General features: G+C 43.4%; 1 protein-coding gene across 5 annotated transcripts in view; it reads right to left on the bottom strand.

Moving 5' to 3' along the window:
• SCUBE1 (signal peptide, CUB domain and EGF like domain containing 1) overlaps positions 1–18,374 on the bottom strand; it is a 182,795-nt gene that overhangs the window by 27,191 nt on the left and 137,230 nt on the right. For all 5 annotated transcript variants that reach the window (XM_053387654.1, XM_053387655.1, XM_053387656.1 and 2 more), the window contains one exon: positions 12,237–12,359. In XM_053387654.1, coding sequence (XP_053243629.1) covers positions 12,237–12,359 — 123 coding nt within the window. The remainder of the gene's footprint in view (positions 1–12,236; positions 12,360–18,374) is intronic.

Below are 18,374 nucleotides of genomic sequence, written 5' to 3'. Positions count from 1 at the left end.
CATCTCTTTGACAGGATGTGTCTTTTAATTCAGTTCAATCTACAGCGAAAGAGCTATTAGTGCAGAGGTGGGAAGCCTCAGGTCTGTGGGCCAAATCTGGCCCTGCAGACTTCTCTATTTGGTCCTTGGGACTCCCCTAGGGCCACAAACTCTCACCAGGTCACAACTCTCACTAGCTTGCTTCACTCCCCTTTTGTGGTTCTGCTTGGCTACCATATGCCCTAGACTGCTGTCGCCCATCCAAGCAAGCAAGAGCCTTTATCCAAGAAGGATATGCAAGTGTGTGTATAACACAGCCAACAGTGAGAATGTAAAATTCACATTCATTGCTTTGCCCACTTTTGCCTTTTCCTCAGCCCCACTCTGCATTGGAATGTGGCCCCCTGAAGACTGCCTGGAAGAGAAAGTGGCCCTCAGGCCAAAAATGGTTTCCCTAAACATGTGAAGGGAAAAAGGGGGAATTTTTGGTGTATGTGCATAACGCAGGGAAACACTTGGTGCCCTGCACTGCCAAAGAAGGAAGCATTGCAAGCCCTTGAAGAGCTCCTTGCCTTGCCCTATTCTGAATAGGATAGGACTGGACAATCCATACTTTGCCAAGTTAAAATGTGGCCTCAACACCCTTCTCATCCTATTCATTTTCAAGAACGGACATACCACAACAGAAAACCTTTGAGATTTTGTGTATTGGTGTAAGACAAATGAATTGCTACATACTGATTTCTTTGTCATACACCTTCATAGCCATTCAATCCAGCCTTGATTTCTAGGAGGGCTGAACTAGTGTGAAGCGTGGCAGCTGCAGTGGCCAAAACCAAATTCAATAAGCAAGTTGCATACCAGAACACTTTGTTTTGTTTTGTTTGTTTTCGTTTTGTTGTTGCTTACAGAAGCCTCTAAATACCATTACCAATTAGCTGAAACCAAGAGCATACTCATCTAGACCCCATTTAAAAAAAGGAAACCACATAGAACAATTTGACACTCTTGAACATCATTTACAAAGAACCCAATTACAAGCCTACAACACCTGTAGGGCCAGCCCACCATTTTCCTTTTAGCTGCTTGATTTGGCAGCTGGTTCTCAGTTTCACACAGAAAACATCCAGACGTTTCCTGCCTCTCTTCTCCCTTGGTTGGCACAAGTAGCAGGGCCCAGATTTGGTGGCCCAGAGGTCACGATTGTGGTCTTAGTCTAACACTCTGCCCAGTGTACTATACTGGCTTGTCTATATGGCCAAAACAATAGACTGACAAAACTATCTGAAATTACAAAAACACTTTTTTTTTAAAGCAGAGTGTAGGTCCAGCATCAACTAGAATGCTCTTCAATGATGTGACCAGAATTGTTTAATTTTCTGCTTTAGCAAAATAATGATCATGACTGCTATTTATTCTGCTAATTATTCATTTCCTACTGACTGCTAACATCGTTTAGCCAAGGGCTTCATCAAGAATAACTAATGAGAACAATAACAAGGTTCTGGTAAGGATCAGTAATTAAGGATCAGTAAAACCAGCTTGCCATCTGAGTTTATTTAGTCCAGGTATTACTGGGGCTGAAGGAAACAGACTTATTCACTGGGAGAGAGAGGAAATGAACCCGTGTGCTTTAGAAAGCACAGAGCGAGAAAGCATGAGGAGTCTGCTGACAGAATCCCAGCCCTAGAGCCAGAGTTTGTCTGAGGAATTAAACCCAGAGCAAGTCCACATACTGTGAACCTGAAGCCTACAAGCACATTCAACCGTCTTTGCAGAACAATACTGAGGGGACGCCAGGCAGAGGATGGTAAGCCCCAGGACAGGCAGACAGGGGAGTCCAATCAAGGGGATTAGAGGGGGCCGACAGCGATGGAGAGCCGAAGAGTAGCCTCTAGTCTAAAGATCTGAATCAGAAGTCTCACTGCCAGAGATGCATGGACTTCTAGGCAGCTGGATTCTTCGGGAAGGTTACCAAATTGGCCCTGCAACCTGCAATCAGGCTGTAATCGTTCAAAAGAAAATGAGGTCTTTTTTTGCTTCAAGAATCTTTGGGCATATCTTCCCAGGAATCAGTCGGTGAGGAGAGAGCTGCAACTTCATTTGGAACATGATTTGTGGGGTGTGGGGAGAGAACTTCTGTAGCATCAGGTGTGTTAGGTGGGCACTCTCTTTTTGTCAGTTTGACAGCTTCCCTGCCTCCTAAAGGAAGGAGGACTCTTCTGACCCAGCCAAGCATGAAGACTGGGGTTTGGGTAAGTTGCTCCTTGGAGATCAGCCTGGACCAGCGTAGCTGACTTAAAGTCCACTTTGGCTTTGCATTGGTTTGGCAAGGGATGGCCACCATCTACAGGCTGAAACTGATGTTAGAGCAACAGGAGTCCTTAAGGAAATAATCAGAGGTGAAGAGCTGGAGAAGACCTAGGTAAAGGTAAAGGGACCCCGGACCATTAGGTCCAGTCGTGACCGACTCTGCGGTTGTGGCGCTCATCTCGCTTTCCTGGCCGAGGGAGCTGGCATACAGCTTCCGGGTCATGTGGCCAGCATGACTAAGCCGCTTCTGGCGAACCAGAGCAGCGCACAGAAACGCCGTTTACCTTCCTGCCGGAGCGGTACCTATTTATTTACTTGCACTTTGACGTGCTTTTGAATTGCTTGGTTGGCAGGAGCAAGGACTGAGCAATGGGAGCTCACCCCGTCGTGGGGATTTGAACCGCTGACCTTCTGATTGGCAAACCCTTGGCTCTGTGGTTTAGACCACAGTGCCACCCTTGGAGAAGACCTAGTTCATTGCAAAAGCTGAGGGTGTGGCTGTAGGTAGAGAAGCTGAAAGTATACCTCTGAGTGTTCCCTCCTGATTTCCTCACCTCCCTGCCACAATTTCCACCTCAGATTCACTAAATATGAGAGACTTCTCTTTGACTGATGCTGTTGAGACATGGTTGAGGCAGAGAAGAGAGCTGACGTTTGTTCCTTGTGTGATTCTCCCCTTGCCTGCTCAGGGGAAAAATTGCAGTGAGGGAGAAATAAACCTAGTTTGTCTTTGGTCTCCTCTTCTCCCACATTGTGGAGTCAGGTCTTGAAGAGAAGGTGCTAGAATAATGGAAAAGGCAGTTGTGGGAAGGTGAGATGACATTCTCAAGTCTTTCCAAGTGACTCACAGTGGCTTGGCAGCCTGTTGTTACTTCTGAATCTCTTTTATCTAGCTGAGACCTGTTGATGAAGAGTACCTTGCTTCTAGCCCAACTTCAAGCCTCTGTGAAGGAAAGACAGGACTTGAGGCACAGTCACTTTGCACGATGCTACCCCTTTGGACCCACAATACTTGGAAATGACAGACCATGTGCTCCGTTGGCTGATGAGCAACAAGAGGCTAGGATCATAGCAACCACCTTTGGAGACAGCACCACTCAAATGTCAGGATGTCAGGTGCAGCTACTTGGGGTCGAGATGCCAAACTGGCAAATGGGTAGCACCATGGCTTCTCCACTGAGAGCTGGAGGAGCTTTGAAAACCATGGCCAATGAGGCCATTAGGGTGCCAGCAAGACCATCTGAATATAGGTTCCAGAGAATTCATCCCAGGAGAGGAGCAGGAAAAAAATGTACAGTAGCCCATTGGGCTACATTGGTGCCCTTGTGGTACCTCCATGTGGTACTTTGTGACATATCTTGGGAGCTGGAAATTCTGGTTTGTTGCAAAGAGGTCCACCACCAGATATCCAAACCTGATCTGGAGCTGGGCAAAAACTGACAGATGCGGAGGAAGTATGTATTCAATGGCTGTATATCCTGGTTTACAGTTGGGAGGCAGGCATCATTATATCTCCAATAGGTCATAATCACTGAACAATACCAGGCAAAATTAAAAAGCATTTTTGGAATTTATTTAAAGAGGTGGAGTGACAATATTTTTAAAAATGATATGTTCACTTTGCTTTGAATCCAGCTAATGATTATTTTGTAGCTCTGTAAATTTGTTCTCAGATTGTCTGTATGACATTTGTTGTTGGAAACGTCCAATCTGAAAAATACTAAAGTAAGGTCAAGTAAAGCATTTTGGTTTGCATCCATATTTTCATTTGTGTTTGTTGGACATAGTGCACTGGAGATTATCCAAATGATCCCCAGAAAGGGAAACAAATGCAAAGTCTTTTTATTATTCAGTTTTCCCTAGGACTTTTTGGCTAATTGCTTCCCCCACTTTAGCTCTTGGAATAGACTTACTGATGTATTGATCCTTAAAAAATAAAACAAAAAAATAAAACATGGTACTTTTTATTAGTCCAGTTTCTGCTGCCTCAAAACATAAAGTTGAAAAGCTGAACTTCATACTGTCAGCAAAACAAATCAGGGTCTATTTAAAATAGGAAATGTCATTGTTTCTCTTAAGACTCCTTTGTATAATAGATTATGACAAACAGTTCTGAAATATTTTAATAAAAGGAATCATAAAGATGCGTTCAGTACCCACCAAGTCTCAACCAGTGGACCACAACTAACCTTCCTGCCTGTTGGATCTACTGTTCCACATAACATTCTGTTGTCTCTTCCTTCTTCAGGGACAGAGACACATGAATGAGTGTCTAATTAGGGGCATTTACTATCTCCCATGGGGACGCGGGTGGCGCTGTGGGTAAAAGCCTCAGCGCCTAGGGCTTGCCGATCGCATGGTCGGCGGTTCGAATCCCCACGGCGGGGTGCGCTCCCGCTGCTCGGTCCCAGCACCTGCCAACCTAGCAGTTCGAAAGCACCCCCGGGTGCAAGTAGATAAATAGGGACCGCTTACTGGCGGGAAGGTAAACGGCGTTTCCGTGTGCTGCGCTGGCTCGCCAGATGCAGCTTTGTCACGCTGGCCACGTGACCCGGAAGTGTCTCCGGACAGCGCTGGCCCCCGGCCTCTTGAGTGAGATGAGCGCACAACCCCAGAGTCCGTCAAGACTGGCCCGTACAGGCAGGGGTACCTTTACCTTTACTTTACTATCTCCCATAGAAGTGAATGGTTTCCCTTGTGGCGAAAACAAAGAGGAGGCATTGGTAACACTGTATGAGGGTAGTACTTGACCTCACCCCTGGACCTACAGTTTTGAGAGCTGGGGCCAAGAATAGTCCCCATCACCTCAAAGCTGACCTCAGTTGTGGTTTTCAAAGGGAGGAGGGCTAGCAAAAGGTGAGATAAGGACCTATTGCTCTCAACACCCCCCTTGCAAATTGCTCCCCCTCGTTCTTTCGAGGCTGCAGCAGTTTCTTCCTCTTGCATATCCTGCCAAGATTAGAAGCTGAAGAGTGGGCAATGGACCTCTGGGAGCTAAGCTGGTGTGTCACTGAGAAGCCCAGTTTAGCTGGAAGTCTGCACGTGCCCCAAGACAATGGGTTTATTTGTGACTTTGCTCTGAACAATAAGCACGGCACTCTTGCATAGCAATCAGAGAAGCAGTTCCTTTAAGTGTTCCCCTGCCAGGTAAAGTTGCCAAAGATCATCTCCCTAGCGGTACTGGGAACTCCCCACCCCCCATAGAAGCAAAAACAGTGCATGCCTAGTGAGTCCCAGAACCTTCCCTATATTGAATGCTAGCATCTCCCTTCACACTTATATCAGCTGAAATTGGATGAGATGAGACTGGAAATCGGGGTATTTTTAAACTGCTTGAGCTCTTGGTATCTTCTGCCATGAATATGAAGCACATAGAGGCAGGGATGAAGTGCGAATGGAGGAATTGTAGGTGTTCCACCTTCCAGAGGCTTTCCAAACCCTGACTGGACTCCACTGTTTGTGGTGTTCCCTTCCCTCTCTGGGAGACAGACTGGACCTTGAAGTCAGCCTCACACCCTTCTCTCAAACCTGACCACGAGGACACCAGTTCAAACATGGGGTTTGTGTGGGCTTGGGGCAAGATGCTATTTTAAAATCTTTTTGTGTTTGGAGATAAAATCTTTTTATGTGAAAATAGCCTGAGTAACCTTCCTTGTGGTGGCCTCTGGATGGCCTCTTGCTTGGCCTCTGAGGATTGCATCTGCCTAATATTGCTCACCACATTTCCATCTACAAATGAAAGAGGAAAGCTCAGTAAATCTTCCTGCTGAACTTCAAGTTTATAACCCAACCCACGTCCAATCGCCATTCCTTTTGCACAACAAGGTCTCAAAATAGTTTCATTTACAGCTGGGTGAAATAGTGAAAGGAGACAACAATATTCTGTTTTAAAGAGCCAGGTTCACTAGCTCTCTGGTTTTTACGTAAAAACAAGGTGGTTTTTTAAAAGGATTAAACAAATTTGCAGAGGATAGGGTTATCAATGGCTACAAGCTGCAAAGGCTGTGTTCTATCTCCACTGTTGGAGACAGTATTCTGCCAAATGTAGAGTCTCCATGAAATGAAAATAGGGACATTCTATTCTGCATCAGTATCACTGCTTCGGCATTACATTCTGGTCAAATACAAGTTATTAGAGGACAAAACTGCAGTTTTTTAAGCACAGAAATATTTGAATTTATATATTGTGTTTAGGGAAGGCTGAGAGGAAAAGAAAACCCCAAATCAATAAATGCAACTAACTATATACAGTGGTACCTTGGTTTACGAACTGAATCCACTCTGGAAGTCCGTTCTTAAACCAAAGCATTCTTAAACCAAGGCGTGCTTTCCCATAGCAGCGGGGGACTCAATTTACAAATGGAACACACTCAACAGGAAGCAAAACTTGTTCTGCTTCCAAGGCAAAGTTCAGAAACCAAAACACCTACTTCTGGGTTTGCAGCATTCTTAATCCAAGTTGTTCATAAACTAAGCTGTCCTTAAACCAAGGTGCCACTGTGTGTGGAGACTATGCAATGACATAATGCACTTATGAGTATCTTAGAAGCATGATAACTTTGAATAACCATTATTATTGTGATTGTGCAGGTGTATGATATGGGGTGTCCCAATGTTTATTTTGGAGTCCAGGGACATATACACTTTTGAATTCAGGGCAGGGGTGCCAATCTTGGGGGCCCCCAGGGGTAAGCGCCACTCCACATAGTTGAGCACATGACATGGCACACACACAGCATTTGAATGACAACACCCATCAACCGGGGGGGGGGGCTGGTCCCCTTAAATATTTTATTGGGGGTGTTGCAAAGGGACCTTGGCCTCTAGGAGTTGGCTCCTATGGTTCAGAGATATACAAATTTCCTTTTTTTAGTGTTTCAAACTTCTGAGCAACTTAGGAATGCGAAAGCAACTGCAGAACGCTGCCGCTGGGGTGAATCCTGGCTGAATCAGCTGCAAAGACACCCCCACTCCAGGCATCCCCTCCCCTAGCTACAGTGGTACCTCAGGTTAAGAACTTAATTCATTCCGGAGGTCCGTTCTTAACCTGAAACTGTTCTTCACCTGAAGCACCACTTTAGCTAATGGGGCCTCCCGCTGCCGCCGCGTGATTTCTGCTCTCATCCTGAAGCAAAGTTCTTAACCTGAGGTACTATTTCTGGGTTTGCAGAGTCTGTAACCTGAAGCATCTGTAACCTGAAGCGTCTGTAACCTGAGGTACCACTGTACTCTGGGACTTTCCTTCACCCAAATGCACAAAATGGGGAGACTCGTCAGATTTCAGAAGGCGCCACCAACTCAGCTCATGGTAGAAATCAATGTCTTTTTCCCATCCAAGTGATGGAAAGGGGTTTTTGCTCCGGAAGACCCCTCCCCATCTCCCTAAATGCCCCTACACTTCGGGAATCTAGTCCGGGACTAGAGGGACAAGTTGCAGGATCAGATCTCTCTGCATCTTTTTCAAAGCAAGACCCCAAAGAGGAAATGCCCACAACACACCTCAGTGACACTTGAGGTTCCCAAATGAAACTGGCAAGGAAAGGTGAGGCAGCAATGCAAACAAATTGGGCCGGGACCTGAGAGGTTTGGGCGCAGAGCAGACCCTCCCCATTGTGTGCAGTGTTGCTGAGCAGCTGGTAAATCTGTGCAAATGAGAACCCGAAGCACCGTATTTTTCGCTCTATAAGACGCACCAGACTACAAGACGCACCTAGTTTTCGGAGGAGGAGAACAAGACAAAAAATATTCTGAATCCCAGAAGCCAGAACAGCAAGAGGGATCACTGCGCAGTGAAAGCAGCAATCCCTCTTGCTGTTCTGGCTTCTGGGATAGCTGTGCAGCCTGCATTCGCTCCATAAGACGCACACACATTTCCCCTTACTTTTTAGGAGGGAAAAAGTGAGTCTTATAGAGCAAAAAATACGGTAGGTTGCTGCCTCTCTCTTTCCCTGGCCAGGAGATGGAAGAAGCAATGAATGAAAAGGTGGGGAAAGATTTGGGTGGGGTTTTTTTTACAAGGAGGGGGAGGGAAGGCTTGCAACTGGGAATTTGGGACTGTGCATGACAAAGTGAGAGGCCATGATGGCTTAAGGGTTTTCATGAAGGTCCTAGCATTTTCAGGGCAGTTGGAGACCATGCAAATGCCAAAATGGGCATGTGGGTGGCTCCTGTGAGGAGAGGAGGCTGGACTAGATAGGCCTTTGGCCAGATCAGTCAGGGCTCTGCTTATATTCTTAATCTTTTTCTTTTGAGGTGTGGAGACTATTCTTTGCTTCAGCTCAATTTCCAATTCTTCCTCCCCATGCATTCAAAAGGTGAGACTTAACAGTTGTTTTTCTTTTTCATGCTTTGGCTGACTGCAAAACCTTTAAATATTTTTTAGGTGGCCTTTCATTTTGATTTTTCTAAAAAACCTAAATACTTTAAAGGAGAAGATTTTTCTGAAATCCTGCTCTCTGACATGTTAGTTTTCCTTGAGCAGGCTCTGCGTCTTTCCATACATTTGCAGCCTATATCTGACTGCCTGAATAGCCCTTTGCCTGCATTCTGAAGCGGAAGAATCTCAAGTGAGCTGTGCCACATTTACATGTTTCCTGAGCATGTAAATCAGAGTTCCACAAATTTAAGCAATTCTTTAGCTGCCAAATAAAGCAGAATTAAAATAAACAGAAGCTGTGAACTGGATAAAAACAGATGCAAAAATACATAAACAATATGAACAGCTACCTCATCTCTCAACAAATATGTAATTAAATGTTTCTGAAACAGACTGTGGGAGGATTAAAACACCAAAAATAACCTGCCACAAGTCTCTCCACAGCACTTTAAAAATGTCTTGGCCACGAGTTAACACAGGGGGAGGCCTGCAGGAGATTTATAAACTGACATGGCCAGTAACCTCAAACCACTCTTGTTCCTTCCATTTAATACAAGAGACACCAATGACATTATGTCAGTAAGGAAAGAAACAAAATACAGGTGATTCACACTTTGTTCATTCCTTGATCTCCATTAGCCTTCTGTCATTCAGCAGCAGCAGCAGTCATGTTGACTGCTTGAGTTCACCAATTACCTTTAAAAACACCAGACAGGAGCTAAATTATCCAAGAAACCACCTGTTTTTGTGAGTCAGGTGCTATTAACAATATAGCTGCTATTGGTCTGGAAGCCCGAAGTACCTCAGGCATGAAACAGGAAAATACTTGCACTTCATTTCTATGAATCAATATGTCTGCATTTTCTGCAGCTTTTTGTGGCTTCTGTTGTTAAATGTTGAGGTTCCCCCGGCTGAACAAAAGAGAGATGCTGTGAGCCTCTGGCTGTGGCATTTGTGCTTCCTGTCAGGCTGCCATTTGAAGCCTCAGGGCGATGGCCTCAGCGGTTCAACTACTCTCTGCTATTCATAGACAAGTCACATGGCAAGTCTTCAAAACATGTAATTTTTTTGACTGACAATATTTCAGGTAAATATTATTTCCCATGCGGGTGCTTTTTCATATAATGGCTCCTCAAGTATAATTTTTTTTTTACCAAAGTCACTGTCATTCTCTCATTAATCACATTTTCTTCCATCACGTTTTCTTTCATCATATTTTTAAAAAATACCCGTTCCTCCACCTTAACTCCTTTATCCTCATAAACAACCCTGTAAATTAGGTTAGGCTGAGAGATGGTGTCTGGCTTAAACATCGTGTTCTATTACCCTGAACTGAAGACCCTGTCACCTTATAGTGCAACATCAGGGCTGACATTATTCTAACAACTGCCAAGCCTCCCAACTTGCTCTTATCTGCCAGACTAAATCTCCAGTGCTGTTTCTGCCCACTCAGGTGGTGCTGTCTGTGCCAGCGTATGCTCAGCTTTCTTTCTTTTTATTTTCCAAGGTCTTTCCCACACATTCTATAAAGAATGGGGAAAGGAGGAATTGTTCAATGCTTCAAAATACCCCCCTCCCCATTTAACACTTCACACAGTCTGCAAATATTCAAAGTGTTCAGATGCGTTCATTAAATAAAAGCCTTCTATAGTTACTGCAATAATCAGAAAAAAGTAAAACTGTGACTGTGCTCTTGATGCTTTGAAATTAACCCCCTAAAGGACACACAACAAGCACATTTTTCTTTTCACATTTCCTTCTTTGCTCTCTGAAATATAAATTTCCCTTTGTGGGATGTTCAAAAAGCATATAACTTTGAAACAACTTTTGCATATCAAATGAACCTGTGCACCTTGTTCTAGCAATGGCTGTGAAAATCATCTCATGTCAACAGACCAAAGTGAGATTAAATTTGGGATGGAAACAAGGTTTTCTACAAGATTTCTTGACGTTCCATCTCAAAGTTCTGTACAGGAAAATCATGTACTATACAGATCACTCTGCAGATGAATAGTCCACAACTTTTGGGAGTGGTTATTTAAGTGTATGGGCTGTCAGATCTATGCTTTGTGCAGGGTTTGTATTGCTAGGTCAAGCTGCTTCTTGGCTGGGCTTTTACTCTCCCACACGGGGCCACTCATTTCTTTATTTATAAGAGTATTTCTAAAGCCCCAACTCATATGAAAATAGCTTGGTGGTATCCAGTAAATACATCCTGAGCTCAGTTCACAGGATCCCATAGGTCATTCTTGTGCAGAGTGATGGATGAGGACCTGTGAGACCTAGGTTCTAATACCTTTCTTGACCATGAAGCTCCAAGGGTGACCTAGGACTAGTCACAGGGTTGTTGTAGAGATGAAATGAGGAGTGGGAGAACCATGCAAGGCTCCCCCCCTCTTATGCACAATCAACTCACATCGAGTTGCATGGGACCTCAGAATGTAACCCCCGCCTGAGTGGGGATTCACCTGAGAACCACCTTGAACTCCTTGAAGGAAAGGTGGGATATAAATGTAATAAGGAATAAATGGGTTGTATTTTCCAATTAGCTTTGCTGAGATACTACCAAAAACCTTGGTGTCAGCATGGATCAAGAACCGCACAGCAAGATTTGCAAACCTTATCCAAGAATGCCAGATATTAACTGAAAATGAAAACCTAAAAGGTGAGAATCCGGTCAACAGGTTGCTCAGTGGTACCTCAGCAAACTAAGCACACGTCTCACTTCCCAAATTTGAAACATATACAGACATTTGCTTATTGAGAGCACATAATTTCCCTATGGGTCTTAAACTGAGTGTTAGGCAAATGTTTAGCCTCTACATCAAGACCTAGTTCTGTTTAAAGGAAGGAGATCCAAAAGGCTAGAGCTTGTTGTTGTTGTTTAGTCGTTTAGTTGTGTCCGACTCTTCGTGACCCCATGGACCAGAGCACGCCAGGCACCTCTGTCCTCCACTACCTCCCGCAGTTTGGTCAAACTCATGCTGGTAACCTCGAAAACACTATCCAACCATCTCGTCCTCTGTCGCCCCCTTCTCCTTGTGCCCTCCATCTTTCCCAGCATCAGTGTCTTCTCCAGGGAGTCTTCTCTTCTCATGAGGTGGCCAAAGTACTGGAGCCTCAGCTTCACGATCTGTCCTTCCAGTGAGCACTCAGGGCTGATTTCCTTAAGAATGGATGCGTTTGATCTTCTTGCAGTCCATGGGACTCTCAAGAGTCTTCTCCAGCACCATAATTCAAAAGCATAGTTAGGTGATAATCACTGAACACACTCAAGACTTTCAGTTCCGGCGTTCTTGCTGCTTTAAACAACTGGAACATTTTGCTGGTTCTACCTGTAAATCACATTTTTCTTGCCCTCAACTGGAGTTGGGTTTAACATCCTATCTGAATGTTACATATATTCTGAGAATAATTATAGCATTGAATTATAGCAATTTCTCTACGAAATATCTCTGTCTCTATGCTAGATATAAATATTATGGGCTTGTATTTCTAGCACTGAATGATTCAAGCTTATCACATTACTAATTTAAAAATAAACAAGCTTTGATAAAAGGAGAATTACCTTGGCAGGTTCGTTCATCTGTTAGTAGCTTATATCCCTTCTGGCAGCTGCACTCAAAGCTTCCCACAGTGTTTCGGCAGAAGTGGTCACAGCCACCATTGTTTACCAGACATTCATCTATATCTGTTAGAAACAAGAGAGAAAGAAATTGAACCAAAAATCAGTAATATACCTTCTTCCTGGGGGGTGGGGGAGGTAGAAAAGTAATATTTTGCCTGTTTCCACAAAAATCTGAACTTAGATTATCACTGGCACTATACTTGCCCACAATGCTACTAGGATGAAGGAGGGGGAAAGTTTTAAAGAATATTAACTGGCTATGAAATTAGTTGTGTGAACTTCTTCATCAACATAACTATGGCAAAATGAGGGGGGAAATATTGAGGAAAACAGCTGTAGAAAAACTGAATTGCTGTTCAGCAATCATATTCCACCCTGTAAGTTCATAAATTCAGTGCCTGCCAAATGTTCCACAATGATTTTTTTAAAAATCAATTAATGTATACTTGTAGCATCTGTGAAGATAGAATCTTAAAAAAATTAAAATGGTATAATTACTTTTCTTTATCTTTCTCTCTACCTGAACAAACTTAACTTGGAGGCCTTAGTCTTCACTGTCATTTCAATCTCAATATACCCAAGACCACACCTCTGTCTCCACACCCTCTACTCTCTTAATTTTTTAGCAGTTGTCACCATCCACTTTGCTCAACAGTGTGTGGCCTTGCCTTTATCCACTCTCCACCCCCAGTCCTTTGCCAAGTCAAAATTGCAAAAATACACCCCTTACCCTCTGTCCTGCCAGCAAAAACCACTGGTTCCTTCCATAGTTCTCTCTTCCCTAGAAGAGTTCTCCTCTTGGGTCTTCCTACTGTCTCACCTTGATCCCCTCAAATCTATTTAGCACTCTTCTGCTCAATCCTTTCACTAATCCCATCTCCATGATCAACTTGCATCCCTTTTAATATGCTTACACTGGCTCCCAATGTAATACCAGACCGTTGTTCTTATCTTCAAAATCCTCTGTAGCCTTGCAGCCTTCGTCTCTCTTCTCTTATATCCCTATATAACCCTAAACCTTGACCAGTTCTACCATCCCCAGCCATCCAAAGTTCTCCTGCTTCTGCCTGCAAAGACACCACCCTTTCTCCCCTGTATTCCTAGAACTACTTCCCAGAACACCTCCATGACGCTATCAACGCTTTTGCTTCTTCCCCCCAACCAGTCTACTTTTTCCAAGAAGCCTTTGGCACAAAACCTTAGGCACTGCAACTAAACTTGCAATATATAATAGCACATATAATAGAACAATAGTATATAATTCTCTCTTCTTCCCCCTAATTTGTTCTTTCCTCTGTGTCAAACTTTAGACTGGAAGCTTCATAGGGCAGTGACCTGTCTTATTCTATGCAACGTACCACATACACTGATAGGCACTGCAATCACTATTCCGATCTTTTAAAACACATAAAATGCCAGCAGTGAGAATAGTGTAGGTTTTATTTGCTCTTGGCTTTATAAAATGCTTCATCATAGCCGCAGTCAAATAAAAGAGACAGCCTTCCACATACATTTCAATAACCTGTAAGAAACTCCTTTTCTGTCAGCATCCAGCAACTGGTGGTTGCCCTCTCAGTGCTATGATGCCAACAACATATTAATATTTGTGCAATTCTTCTGATCTCCCTTTTACAGCTGGAAACAGAGGTGTTTTTTCTTATCATATGAAGGAAATAAGGTGCAAGAAATGTTTATACAGAGCCTAGATTGCAAACAGGCATTGTCTATAAAGAGAACTATTTGCAAAATAAGATCAAAGCATAAAGTTCCAAAGTGACTATGTTTGCCACAGCTGCACTAACTTAACATGCATGCATTCTAGTCACACAACACTTCTTTTTGGTGTCACTTTTGAATTTAGAAAATATCCAGGAAGATTTGGAGGAGATTGCATCAGTTTCAAAATGTTTAGCAAAAGGATGGGCCATAGTTGAAAGCACACAATTCCAGTTATACTGTATTATAAACAGTCTAGTTCAGCATTCATAATTGCAAATAAGAGCAGTTCAATATTTCTGGCAGATAATTGTTTAGACATTAGTAAAACAAAAAGTTTTAACATAATTTTTAAAATGTTATAAGAAAGAAAACTTGTGTTGTCCAAACCACCAAAGTATCTGAATTTCCCCCTCCTTTATTGGTCCATGCCACTGTAAACCTATGTAAATATAGATATCACCTTCTCCTTTATGGGCTCTTCTGCACAACGAAGTAAACAACTGGTGATCTGTTGTAGCAGCTTTGGTTGAAGTTAGGCTTCACAGAATCATAGAATTGTAGAGTTGGAAGGGATGTTGAGGATCATTTAGTCCAGCCCCCTGCAATGCAGGAATTTGCAGCTGTCCCATACAGGGATTGAACCAGCAACCTTGGTGTTATCAGACGATTGGTTGAGGTCAGGCTGCCTTGCAAAAGGGGAATTCCCTTCATCACTGGTGACACACACTGGAATCTGCTCCCTAGAAAGGGCTGCTCTGCTATGGACCTTACAATAGGCATCCTTTTTCTAGAAGTTGCTGACTGACCTGATTTTAGATGGCCTTACCTGTCTAATTATTTGCTTGGGATTGCAATTTGTTTGATAAGGTGTTTGTACTGTTTTAATATATGTTTGGTGACGTGTGTATTTTTATTTGATTGTTTTGCAAATTGACCTCTTACAGTACCACTGTCCTGGATTTCTTTCCTGGGTTTTAGCTACTTTCCTGTGTCTTGTATGTTGTAGTCACATTTTTTGTATCACAGCTGCTTTAAACTTGTGTGGTGAGCTGTTCTGAAGGTCCAAATGACTTCTGTGTCAGGATATTTTTCAAAACAAATAAATGAAAACAAGAAAACCTAGTACCACAAATATTTATTCATTTATTCCACTTATAACCTGCTCTTCCACCCAAAGGTTCCAGGGCAGTCAGTACAAAAGAGAATTCAATACAAATATACTGAAATATAAAACATACACTATTACATAAAACCATAGGACCAATATAAAAAATCAGCAACCCAGCAGTAGAAGAGACCAATTTTCACTTCAGCCTTCCCCAAATGCCTGAAGGAAAAGTTATGTCTTAAGTTGACACCGAAAATTAATTAATGAGTGGGACAACTGTGTCTCCAAAGGGAATGAGTTCTGCACCTAACAGAGAAATCCTTCTTCTGAGCTGTCACACTATGAATTATCGTTACTGATGGAATTACAAGCAGGGCCTCTCCCATGGATCTAAAAGCACAAGTCAGCAGATAACGGGAGCGGTGCCCCTTTACACAGCAAGAACAACACCTTAAATTGGGCCCATTAGCAAATGGGCAGCCAGTGCAGAGCCTTCAGGACTGGTGCCACATGATCCAAATTTGCAGTGCCAGTCACTAATCTGGCTGCCATGTTCTGCACTAGCAATAGCTTCCAAACTATCTTCAAGGGCAGTTCCACAAACAGCACGCTGCAGGTCTAAATTAGAAGTCACCAGAGCATGTACTACTGTGGCTACATTAATCGGGTCTGGCAAAGTCCATAGCCCATAGAATAATGTGACTTTTTAGATGTCTCCAAAATCAAATGGCTAGGGAGACTTATCTGTAACTGGACTGAATTCAATTTTTAATTATGAAGGGATGGATTCTGTTGCATCTTTTTTTACAGTCCTGTGTAGTCCCACCATAGGTAATCAAATGGATAATACATGTAATAAGGCAAAAAGGAAAAACAGTAAAAAGGTCAGTTCCTGGTCATGGTCATTTGTGTGCTGGCAAAGCCCTCATGCAATGATACACAATTTTACAAATGAAACACTCTCGTCAAAAATCCAATGGGGTAGATTGATGTAGTTTTGGAGCAGTTGATTTTCTTAACATTTCCTTTACATTTCCAACATTTATTGCTTACCTTATACATTTTAGCCAATTTAACAGGTGTAATATACAGTTGATTTCCATGTGCACAAGCAAATGTGTATCTGAATGTTCATTTGCACCTGCAGGTTTACCCTTTTAAGGTTAAGGTTTTAACCTGTTCTGAGTTTCAAGGGATAGGATCAAATCTCAGGACAAGTGGCCCGAATCACAGGGCAGACTATTTTCTGCTTGGCTTGATGAGAACTTTGGCCACATCCCATGCCCAGCAGGCTAACAACCCTCAAGAACTAGGCACAGCTGACTTCAGCCTGCTAAGTGCTGAGTCTGCAGAAACACATTCCCAAGGCAAGATGTCTCCATGACTACGCAAGATGTGTCCACAGTTGCAACTGCAAGTCCAGTTATGCCAAGCAGGCCTAAACTCAAGATAAGGGTCAGTGAATACTTGTCTTGAAGCCAAGTAGAAGAACCGGATTCAAGCATGCCTTGATCACATGCTTTCCTCGCCAACAGTGACACAGAAGATCATGTGTCTCTGTGTTTGCTACAATATACAAAGTATAAATGCTTTGGACCTGCTTTGTCTGGGGCTTGTTCCTTCTGGAGTGATCCATAACAGGACTCTGGACTGCAGCCAGAATAAACTCTTCTTTTACCTTTCCACCTGCTGTATCTCGTTTTATTTGCTGGGATGGGACAACGTTTGGACTTTTGTTCTGGTAACATGTTGATGATACACCCTTCCACTGCACCTGAGGGCAGCAGGCTAATTTAGGGGAAACAGGTCAAGTGGCACACACTGTTCAGCATTTTTCTGCTGCTTCCTGTCCTTAGGCATTTGCCTCATTTTGCCTAATGATATGACTGGCCCTGGTCCGCTGTAGAGCAATCCAAACCCCTTTTGTATTGGGCTGTAGGGTTAGACTGGGTGGGGGAGCCAACCAAGATGACCAAGGGTCTGGAAACCAAGCCTTATGAGGAACAGTTGAGGGAGTTGGGTTATGTTTAGCCTGCTAAAGAGGAGACAGGAAATATGATAGCCATCTTCAAACATCTAAAGGGCTGTCATATGGAGCAAGCTTGTTTTCTCCTGCTCCGAAGGCTAGGGCTTGAACCAATGGATTCAAGTTACAAGAAATGAGATTCTAACTAAACATCAGACAGAACCTTCTTGTCAGGAGTGCATGCAGGAGCCAGGCCCTGTGACCAGTAGGGCTTTGCAGGACTGGGGCTTTCCTAAGTTTGTTCTGAAGAGGCAAGGTGCAGCCGCACAGGTGAGGCCAACTGGTAACTCACAGCACCAGGTAGCAAGAGCCAGGAAGGGATATAAAGTCAGCATTTCCCTTTGGCTCCTTGTCACAGCAACACGCTTCCTGCCTTGCTGTGTTTGGCTTCTTGACTCCTTGCTTCTTGATCCTTTGCTCCTGTTTTCCTGATCCTCAGACCCTTGGCTTCCTGACTCCTGACTCCTGACCTCCCGTTCCTGCTCCCACCCTGCCATCTTCCCCCCGGTCCCAATGTCCTCAGCCAGGACTTCAACTGCCCGTAAACCGGACCGTGACGCTTCTGAAAGTAAGAGCTGTCTGACAGTGGAATGGACTCCCTTGGGAGGTGGTAGACACTCCTTCCTTGGAAGTTTTTTTAAAAAACAGGTTGGATGGCCATTTGTCATGGATACTTTAGTTGAGATTCCTGCTTTGCAAGGGGTTGAACTAGATGGTCTCTTCCAACTCTACCAATTTACGATTTTATGATATTCGTTGGTATAAACTGACAATGTTCCATGAAAGGAATTACTAATTAGACAGCAACTGAAAAGGCTTGGATCAAAATTGTAAATGGGGCTATGTGAAACTAAGGCCTTTAGAACAGGGGGGAGGTGGAAGTTGTTAACTGCAAAAACATTCTGAGCAATATAAATAACACTACGTCTCAGTTTGCACGTATTTCTTTCCATGGCTGTAGCGAGACTGACAAGGCATGTAAAAATTATTTCACTCTATGGAGGGCAGACTGTTGCTGCATTTCACTTGAAAAGGAACAGGATCCAAGTGTATCACCTCTAACCAAGTCAATGGCCCCCATTATTTTTCTTTCCATAGCTATAAATAAAAGTCTTGTTATGAGACATGCGAAAATGAATGATCCCACAGCATGAAAGAATCTGGACCTCATTTATCTTTGTGTAGTTTGGAATCCAGTTTTATCATAGTCAAAATATAAGGTTTA

Source organism: Podarcis raffonei, chromosome 5 (assembly GCF_027172205.1).
Source record: "Podarcis raffonei isolate rPodRaf1 chromosome 5, rPodRaf1.pri, whole genome shotgun sequence".
In the NCBI taxonomy this organism is placed as follows: Eukaryota; Metazoa; Chordata; class Lepidosauria; order Squamata; family Lacertidae; genus Podarcis; species Podarcis raffonei.
The sequence above is the reverse complement of the archived record's forward strand: the minus strand, read 5'-3'. Positions and strand labels throughout refer to the sequence as shown.